At 50.4% G+C, this 10329-nt stretch overlaps 1 protein-coding gene across 1 annotated transcript in view; it reads right to left on the bottom strand.

Annotated features, from left to right (window-relative positions):
* Nucleotides 1-585: 585 nt before the first annotated feature.
* ADAM19 (ADAM metallopeptidase domain 19) overlaps nucleotides 586-10329 on the bottom strand; it is an 83345-nt gene continuing 73601 nt past the window's right edge. The window contains exons 20-23 of the mRNA XM_072824340.1: nucleotides 9861-9945; nucleotides 9355-9579; nucleotides 4254-4406; nucleotides 586-4095 (exon numbers count right to left, since the gene is read on the bottom strand). Of these exons, the coding sequence (XP_072680441.1) occupies nucleotides 4042-4095; nucleotides 4254-4406; nucleotides 9355-9579; nucleotides 9861-9945 (517 nt within the window). The 3' untranslated portion in view covers nucleotides 586-4041. The remainder of the gene's footprint in view (nucleotides 4096-4253; nucleotides 4407-9354; nucleotides 9580-9860; nucleotides 9946-10329) is intronic.

Here is a 10329-nt window from a genome sequence, read left to right as displayed (position 1 = left end):
TCCTCTCATGGTTATTATGATTCCCAATTAGAGAACCTCAAAATAGAGGGGATCAAATGAGAGGAGGGTGGGGTCCTATTGTGGACTGGAAGGCACTAATAGGCGTGAGCTATTATCACACAGGGCTCTGGAGTCAGAAAGCCTACCCAATCCTAACCGTGGCTGTGCACCTGCCCACCCAGCCCGACAGACCTTGAGCACGTCTCTCCCCACTCAGAAGTGCATGTTACTTAGCAAGAAGATGAGGAGGCGAACACAGGATCTCGTCTGTCTCCTAAACATGAGAGTGTAGCCCTTTCCACCTGGGTTCTCTGATAGCAGAGAATCCCAGGATCATTCATGCCTTTCATGATCCAAGACCTAACTAAACTAGACCAGCCTATGTCCAGGTACAAAGACAAACACCCCACCTTGACTGGTCACAGGAAAACCCAGGGCTTTTCTGTGGCTTCAGGTCTTCCACTATGGCCTGACAGGCAGGCTGCCAGTCATTTGTGGGAACTCTTCTGAGGAGTCCTCATGGGATGGATCCCATCCAGGCTGAGCAGTGGGAGATTAAAACAAACAAAAATAACTGCCAAACCAGACATTTCAAATGACAATTTATTTTAATTAAATACAAACAAGGAAAAAAGGCACCATGGCCCATTCAAGTATTTTGCATAGATGTACAAATATTGTAAACAATTAATAGGTGGACAAGAGAGAAGAGGATCTGTTTTCCGTGAACAATCTCCAAAGAAAAAGAAAATTCACATTGCCCTAGATCCCAGACACGTACGTACACACAGTGGATGGTGTGAGAGGATGCACAGAAGGGTGACTTTGGGGACACTGGCTTGGATTCTGCAGAACCCCTCTTAGCAAGCTTCCCTAAGGATGGGGCACCTTTCCAGTTGGCATTCCCTTGGGTGTTCAGCAGAGCTGTTATACACATATTCAACACAATCATAACTTTAGAACTGGTCCCCAATTTAAAATATGCGAGTCTTCCATAACCTTGGCCAAATAAGAACAAATTTGGACATAGGTAAGGGAAGGTTTTATTCAAAAGGACTATTGCAAGAGATAGCAAGGGGCTACTGCAGTATGCAGCAGGGGCTCCCACAATCCCGTAAGATCTGCAAGCATCTCAGAGCTGGGGCAGAAAAGGGTCTTTAAAGGGAGAAGTAAGCAAGGCTAAAAGGACCTCATGGCAGGCAGGTAGTCACAACCTGGAGCCAGGTACTGGGGATAAAATTCTGAGACAGGGGGATGGAGGTGCTAGCTCCTTTGTCCATCTGAACAAAGTGCTGGTTCCCTCCACCCAGCTCTAGCCAGGCTCATCTCCTCCCCACCCAATTCTGAACTTGGCCCCCCACTCAGCCTGAGTCTGCACAGGACCCCACCGCAGCAGCCCCTTTCCAGGGAGGCTGAGCTCAAGGACACCCCAGGTGCGGTTCTCTCTGGCTAGGTTTGCTCCAACTGTTAAAGGAAAGGCCTCTCCTTTCTGAGCTTTGAGAAGCTCGCAGATCTTGTGGGAGCTCACCTGAGCCTTCTGCCTAGAGCCCCTGCCCTAACTACAAATTCCCTTTCCGCCACCTTGCAGTAATCCTTTCCAATAAAGTCCCTCTTAAGGCCGTATTTGCTTTTATTTGTCACCTCAAGCAGCACTTGGGCACAGGAGAGAAAAGGGGAGTGCTTGGTGGTCGCTCCTGCTCCCGGGCAGCCTCTCCGGCCTGCCGATATGGCGACTCCTGGTCCCTGAGCGCAGCCAGAAGTGAGACCATAAATAGAACCGGCTGCCAAAAGTCTCCATCAGATTTTAAAAATTCAACCTTCTTCCAGTTCACAGTACAATTTTATGGGATGGAGGGGCTATTAAAATAACATAAAATAAAAACAAAAAAACAAGGAAATATAACCCAGGGCTTTTTCTGGCATGGGTGTGGGGAGGGTGGATTTCAAGTTCAAAAGGCTCCTGCAGCCAGAAGGGCTGCGGCATTTTCACTTCTGAGCCTTCCACCTCCTGATGTATGGGACATACCACAGGAACGTCTGTGAGGCATGCATGTGGGCATAAGAGTGATTTGTTTTTTCCTAGAGTGTTTTCACCTTTACTTTTCTGGAACCTGACCTTAAGGCCTGGGGCGTTTGGAGTAGCACAATTATATGGAAGGCTGTCCCCTGACCTAATCAGGTAGCAAGGAAGGTGGAAACTGGTTATGGGGATCAACCAGGGCCCATGTCTGGCAGACAGAGGCAGGATTATCAGACTACCTGAGGGAAAAGAGCCTCATTTTCCTGAGATCTTTCTAAATCCACCCCATGTGTGTCCCTGGAGGCATATCCTAAATCTCCTACTAGTCTAAAACCCGAGAACATCTATTGAGCACCCGTTGTGTGCAGAGAACTGTAAGGGGGCCCTGGGTTGGTGGTTGGGAGTGAGAGCTCAAGCTTCTTCCTTGAGGTTTTCAAGAGTGAACAACAGCTCACTATAGGAGGTGGAGACAGCACAGCACCCTTCTGGGGGTGAGAGACCATCACCAGAGAACATCTCCAGTGACAAGTTGTCCAATTGAGCAGAGCACCACATAGCCTTTCTTCCCTGCTCCATAGCCTTCATATGAAACCAAAAAACTCTATTACCAGGTGGTAATACCCACTGGAGTGGCATTTCCCCAGCTGCTCCAAGTTCTTTCTGTAAAGGTCAGATGAGGGCAGTGACCAGAAGAAAGAACACAAGGAAGTGGATGATAAAGAGCCTGGTGGCCCCAGCTCAGACTGTTCCCTCAAGACTATTGACTGCTGCTTCTCTACAGATCTCTAGAGACAGGTCAGCTCCCTGCTCAGAAGGCAACAATCGTGCCTCAAATCAGTGACCAGACCTAGGAACAGGCTGGGGTTCTGCCCTCTTTGCTGCCACCCCTGAGGACCTTACTTAGATTTCCATCAGGGAGTAGGGGGTAAGACCGTCACTCTACGGAGGTCACAAAACACAATGGCAAATAAAGCTTCGACCCCCAGCCACGGCCAGTGGATGCTCTTGAGAACCACATGGGATACCCAGTGGCCAATCCTTGAAGCAGGATCCTCACATGTACGTCACAAGCACCAGGACTCCAGGAGGCTGGGACCGCTGAAGACCTACTCATTGCAGCACCACACATTAGGTAGGTCTGAGCGGGGAAGAAGAAATTTCTGAAGGAGAAACCAGAAGTGCCGAGCACACTTGGAAAGAGAAGAAAACAATAGGCAACCGAGAATGATTCCATTGAGAGCCGCAACCTTTGGCATTGGCTCAGAGGAGGCCCAAGCCTGGTGCTCCCTCTGCTGTCTATACTGCCCACAAATAGTACCTGTCAGAGTCAGGGGGACCCGTGTGAATCAGGGGAGGTGGGGGCTTGGGGGGAGGGAAGGGGAGGGGACTTCTTTTGTTCACATGTGGCCACAGAGCCAGGAGTGGTAAAGTCAACTGAGCCCCGGGCAGGGCCACCGTGGAGGCTGGTTTGACCCCTCTCAATCACAGAGCTAAAAAGGATGAGTAAGTGTCCACCCTCTGTCTAGCTTGGGACCTTCGAGGAAGACAGAGGCAATGGCAAGCTCTCATGCATACCCTCCACCAGAGGACATGAATGGATGCTTCTCCAAGCTAAGTCCTGGGCTGAAGGGCTGAGTAGGACCTTTCCCAGTTGGGTTTACCAGCTTTGACAGCCCAGACCATCCCCACTGACACCTGGGAGGTGACAGGCCAGCCGAAGGGAGGTTGGAGGAGAAGCTGCCATTCATTCTCTTCCGTGCTCTCCCCTCCCTTCCCCGGGGCAGTATATTGCACAAAACACTATGATGCCATTGGGTAGTAGTCTCTCTGGGCCTCCAGGGAAGCCAAGGAGGCACTGAGTCAAGATGGAGATTTTCAGAGATGTGGTCGTTCTGGGAGGAGGGAAAGCAGGGAGGAAGGACTTGGAGGTGGCCAAACATGCTTGTTCTGGATTCCATGGCCACGGATCCTCTGGGGGTTTCAGAGTCCTCAAGGAAGGGCAGAAGCTCCTTTAGAGGGGTCTATATCTTCGAGCCAATCATCCCCCCAGCCCTCTGTGGTCTGTATTCAGGAAACTGTGGGAAGAAAGAGAAACACTAAGCTTTTGTCTTTGATTTTTGTTCTAGAAATTCACCCCTGCAAAAAGAAGCACGAATCTGTTTTCTCAACCACATTCTTGCCTCCTGGAGCCCTCTGGCCCTAGTTTATACCCTGATGGCTTCCATGGACTCACCTTTGGGACAGGTGCTGCCAGAGGCCGGGGCTGCAGAGGAGTGGTGGCGGTGGGCTGCAGGATGGAGGTGCCACCTGGCCTGGGGAGGCTCTTGCGGCCTGGCACCGGGTTAGCGGGGAGTGCTTTCTGCGGTGGCCGTGGCCTGGAGAAATCCTGGGGAGAAAGCCACAAACCTCACTCAAAGGCCAGAGGGGCCTATTTGAAAGAAAATGCTCCCAACATATTACGATCAAAATCAGATGACCAAAGGGAAATACTGTAGGGTCCTATTTAAAAACAAATTGTGTGTATACATGTTTACATGTTCAGGAAAAAGCTTTTTTGGAGAGCAAGTTGGCATTATCTGTTAAAATTAGAAATGGGTCATTCTCCAATCTGATAATTCTACCTCCTACTATTTGCATACGTGCACAAAAATAAAATTGCAAGGATGTTCCTTGCAACACTGTTTGTGACAGCCAAAGGAATTACCAACAACCAAAATTTCCATCAATAGACAAGTTAGTACAGTTAATATAGTGACAATTGAGGTGGAATTTTAAAAGAATAAAGTGGGGTATACAGGCTCAGGTGGAATGATGATTGAGAATCATTGAGAGCTGACGTACAAGTTGTGGAGGATGGTTTATGTACAGTAAGTCAACATGTGTGCCCTCCTATTCCCACCCCCACCCCCACCCCCCACTCCATAAATGTAAACGCACAGAAGAAAGTCAGAAAGGATACGGACCAAATAGATAACAGAGGTTAGGGATGGGGTGTGAGTGGGGAGGGGGTCATCCAGGGGAACATTCAACTTTTTTAAAAAATATTTATTTATTTGGGAAAAGAGAGTGTGCGTGCACATGTGCACACGCACACACACACACAGGGGGAGAGGGAGAGCTTCCCACTGAGCAGGAAGCCTGACATGGGGCTCGATCCCAGGACTCATGAGACCATGAGTTGAGCTAAAGGCAGACACTTAACTAACTGAGCCACCCAGGAGCCCCATATTCAACTTGAGCCCTGCATTCAACTTTTTTAACAAGAGCATATATGTGTATTATTTGAGTAAATAAAAAAAAATTTTTTTTAAAGAAGAAACCACATTTTCTGTATTCGTTTTCTGTGGGTGGTGCCATTAACGGGATTCTTCTCTTTGTGCTTTTATTTTATTTTTAAAGATTTTATTTATTTATTCATGAGAGAGTGAGAGAGGCAGAGACACAGGCAGAGGGAGAAGCAGGCTCCACGCAGAGAGCCCAACGTGGGACTCCATCTGGGTCTCCAGGATCATGCCCTGGGCTGCAGGCGGCGCTAAACCGCTGCGCCACCGGGGTGCCCTCTTTGTGCTTTTATATTTGTTTTGTCACCTTCTCAATAAGGTCTTCCCTGACCACCTTACTTAAAATTACAACACCCCCCACCCTGGCATTCAGCACTTTCAGACCCTTTAATCCCAATCTACTTTTTTTTTGGAGGGGGGCAGGTATATATCACTTTCCTTCTTCCAAAATACTGTACAACTTACTTATTTCTTTTCTACCTCTCCACCCCCCACAAGACCAGAAGCAGGGGCAGAGGTCCTTGTCTGTTTGGTTCACTGACACAGCTCAAGCTTTCAGAACAGTGCCTAGTATACAGTAAACACTCAACATACATTAGCTGAATAAATAAATTTCTGAGGGTGGCCCTGGGTGGGTTAAATGTCTGCCTTTGACTCAGGTCATGATCCTGAGGTCCTGGGATCCAGCCCCAAGTCGGGCTCCCTGCTCAGTGAGGAATCTGCTTCTCCCTCTCTTTCTGCTGTTCCCTCCACCTCATGTTCTCTCTCTTCTCTCAAATGAATAAATAAAAAGTCTTTTACAAATAAATTTCTGAGCTACTCAAAATTCTTCTAATATGTATTTCTCTTGTGACCAAAATAACTTTATTTTTTTTTACAGGGCAAAGAATGGCCCATGCCACCCCTCACAGATCCCTAAGATGGTGAGGTGTGAGGCAGAAGCCAATTCCGGGCCCTGGGAATTCCAGTGCCTGCAGCCCTTGATTGTCCCTCTTCCTGAGGTCACTAGCAGGCCTAACAATGGCCAAAAGGCATGCATACAGAGAGGGCAGGAGCAAATTAGAGAAGTGGGATTTCTGGAAAGAAGCTTCTCAGCCGTCAGAAAACTGAGAGCAGAAGCTATTGGTCAAAGAACAGAAGAATAACAGATTCTTGTGACCAGAAAGCCATGCTCTCCAACTCTATCCCTTCCCCAAAGGACAACGCAATCCCATAACCTTCTAGCCCAGACAGCTGCCAAATGGCAGTGGCTGCTGGAGGCCAGGACAGAGACTTTCTGGGGGAAGCAACAGCTGGGAGCAGATGTCAGGTTGCTGTGGAGAAATGCTATGTCCTCTAGCTCCTTGCTGTGCAAAATGAGCAATCGGGGGGTGGGGGGTGAGAGTGGGCATCTGGGCAGGAGCCTTATGGGCACGGCACAGCAATACCAGGCCTTCTGGAGCAGCTTCCTGCCACAGGCAATATTGCAGGGCCCCAGCTGGGCTCTACTGGGGGCCTCAGCCAGCCCTGTTTCCCAGAGGCAGAAACAGTCCCTGCGCCGCTCTGGCCCACTGCTCCCTTCCTCACTCGGGGGGTGGCACCTCCATCAGTCAAGCTGCACAGACCAGACTCTGGGGGCATTGGTAACTGTTCCCCATCTATTTTTTTCTCCTACATATCTCCCATCAGCTTCAATCCAGCACTCCTGCCACCCCCTGCTCCAGACTACCATCATCTCTCCTCTGGGTGGCACTTAAACCTTCTGACTGGTATGTCAGCCCCTCTGATCAGTGAGTCACACTGCTGCTAGAGTGAACCTTACACTGTTTTTTTAAACAGTTTTTTTAAAAGTTGAAGTGTAATATACATATAAAACTGTGAATCACAAATATACAACTAGATGAATAATCACAGAGTGAACACACCTACGTAATCCCTACCCAGAGCATGAGAGATTAACAGCCCCAGAAGCATCTGTGGGTCCCTCCCACTCCTGCCTAAAGTGAGCCCAAAGAGCAATCCTCGTAAATAGAAAAGTGGATCATGTCACCATGCCCCACCAGTGTGCCCTTCCCAAGGAATGCAGGCCCTCCTGATTCTCCAGCCTCATCTCATAACTCCTTGGGCCCCAGGGAGCTCCCTACCAGCATGTCCTTGGACCAGGAAAACTCTCTCCTCTCCCACCCCTTACAGCCTGCTAACTCCTACTCATCCCTTAGCTCTCAGCTTAAATATCAGGGAAGCCTTCCTAGATTTCCCAGAGTAGGTCAAGTCCCCCTATAACTCTCTGAGAACCCCGAACCTCTCCTTCATAGCACTGATCACCACTGTAACTACACATAACAGAGTCTCTTGTCCAGCAGGATGTGAGCCCTGTCATGCAAAGCTGGCATGTGCTTTGCTCACCACTGCCCAGTAGGGAGTAGAAGCTCCTACATATCTGTAGAGAATAGAAGGGGTTACAAAGCTTCACCACCTCCCCAGGGTGGTCCAGTCACCGAGCTAGCAAGTGCTGGAGCTGAGATCTGGACTATGAATGCCCCCCAAGACAGGGTTGTGTCTCCTTCAGTTCGGGGGACCCCAGGGCCTACACCAGGAGCTGGCTCACAGGGTGGTAGAGGGTTTGGAGTCAGACCTAGGTTGAGATCCTAGCTCTTCCACCCACAGATTCCAATGTAGCAGCCCTAAGCCCCAGGACCTCGGAATGTGACTATATTTGGAGACGGGGAATTAAATGAGGTAATTAAGTTAAAATGAAGCCATGAGGGTTGGTCCTTATTCAGTCTGACGGGCATCATGAGAAGAACGAATCTGGACACAGAGACACTGGGGCACAAAGGAAGCACTGTCAGAAGACATGGGAGAAAAGTGGCCACATCTGCAAGCCAGAAGAGACCAACCCTACTGACACCCTGGTCTTGGATTTTAGCCTCCAGGACTGTGGGAAAGTACTGTGTTTAAGCCCCCGGTCAGGGGGTCAGATGGACTCAGGGCCTCCCGGGCTGGCTAATACACCCTCTGCCCCCTCTCCTCATTTCTGCCCTCTTGTTCTTTTCCCTGGTCCCCCATCCAGTCTCACTGCTAGTCCTCCCTGCCCCCTTCCTGCATGGCCATTCTCCATCCCACCCTTGCCTCAGATGAGAAAAATGGGAGTGGCAACTCCACCTCACTGGAGAACCAAACCTAAGTCTCTCAGCCCTGCCACACCAGGACATTGCCCCATGTCCCAGGGACCCTCCCCAAGCTGGTGCCAACCCCATGGGGTCAGCTGGGGCCCCAGCAGAGCCCTTCTCCATGCCCAAGAAAAGCAGTTCCAGGAGGAAAATAAGCACGTCCTTTGCCCCACTTCAGAGGACCCTTCACACCCAGAACACACAGGACGGCTCTGGAAGGTACTATGTCTAGCCACTGCCCGGGAAATATGTCTGTCTATGCTGCAGGAAACTCCGCAAGAAGATACAGTGGGAGCCATCAGAGCATAGACAGGCCAGATGAACAGGCTGCTGGCGGGGCAGCTCACACCTCCCGGGGGCCCCTGCCCCTTGACCTGCCCTCAAGTTAGTTTCCCCCAGGAAGACTTCCTGATCAGTGGAAGGAACAATTTGGTGGGATAAGTTCTATGATGAGAGAAGTACAGGGGCACCGAGGCAGGTGTGGCAGTCAGGGAGGGCTTCTGGGGGAAGTGGCATCTAGGAAGCGATCTGAGGATGAATAGGAGCTGGCCCTGCAAAAGGAGGGAAGAATGTACCAAGCAGAAGACAAAGCATTTGCAGAGACCTCGAGGAGAGAAAAAGAGCACAGGAACTGAAAGAAGTTCACTGGGGGCAGGAGGGAGGTAAGTGGGCTGTCATATAATAGGTCAACCAAGAAGGAAAGCCTCTGTAGTTTGGGGGCTCCCTGGGGAGTAAATTTCTCCATGCTCACCATCTCCCCTTCTGCGCGTTCCCTGCATTTAGCAGAATGCAGGGAATGTGGTCCGCTCTGGACTCAGAACTCCATCTGCACAGTCATTCTCCATTGCCGGCGCCCTTAAAAACACTGCCCCTGGTCCAGGGCTGCCGAGAATCCACTTACCTGGGAGAGGATGCAGTTTGGTGCAGGGGGCACTGGCCGGCTGGGAGGCGGCCTCCTGGATGACTCCCTCCTCTCTACTTGGGGCCCTGCCCCTGGGGAGTTCCTAGCAGCTCTGCTGAGGTGCGCTGGCAGTGGTGCAGGTGGCGACCCGCCGTGCAGATAGTCTGGAGGGGGCCGAGGAGGAGGCTGGGAGGGCTTCCGCGGGGTTTCGGGGGTGTTGGTCACCTATACGCATAAGACAAGAAATGCCTGAGAAACAGGGATCCTCAATATACTGAAAAACTCAGAGGTGTCCTTGTGTGTGTCACTGAGATGACAGAGGCCAAATCCCCAGGTTCCCAGAGGTCAGGTGCAATCTTTAAGTCAGAACCAATAGAATCTCTCTCGAGCCAAGAAAGTGGCTTTTATTACCAATCCCAGAGGCCCACAGAAGCTCCTAGGAAAATCCAGCAGGGTTCTGAGGGATAACAGAAAAGCAACAAAGTTCAATAGTGCGAAGCCCTTACCTTTCGCTTGCCCTGGGGCGTCTGCAACTTAAACGTTGGGTTGGCGTGGCCAGTTCCACTGTTCTGAGACACCCTGAAGGGACAGCTAGTAACAAGGATGGGGGAGAAGGCAGAGGGGGAAAGTTCAGAAGGGGTCTGGGTCTGAGTTCCCTCTGGCCCAGCATGACCAGCAAGCAGCTAAATCTCTGCCAAGTCTGCAGACACAAGGGTGTCACCAGCTAGCCACTGATTCCCTTCAGGCATAGACCCAGAAAGACGTGGGATTTAAAGTCCACCCCAGAACAAGTGTAATTTAATAGGGGACTCGGAAACTACTCATCCCCAGGATCCAAAGGAACGAATCACTGGGGGGAAGATGGCAGCATGGCCCGCTCATTTGCCTTCTCTGCATTAGACTCACTGCCACCAGGTTTTGTTTTGTTTTGGTTTTGTTGTTATCAAGTTCTGCTTACGGAAAGCTTTATGACCC

The sequence above is a fragment of the Canis lupus genome, chromosome 4 (assembly GCF_048164855.1).
Source record: "Canis lupus baileyi chromosome 4, mCanLup2.hap1, whole genome shotgun sequence".
In the NCBI taxonomy this organism is placed as follows: Eukaryota; Metazoa; Chordata; class Mammalia; order Carnivora; family Canidae; genus Canis; species Canis lupus.
The sequence above is the reverse complement of the archived record's forward strand: the minus strand, read 5'-3'. Positions and strand labels throughout refer to the sequence as shown.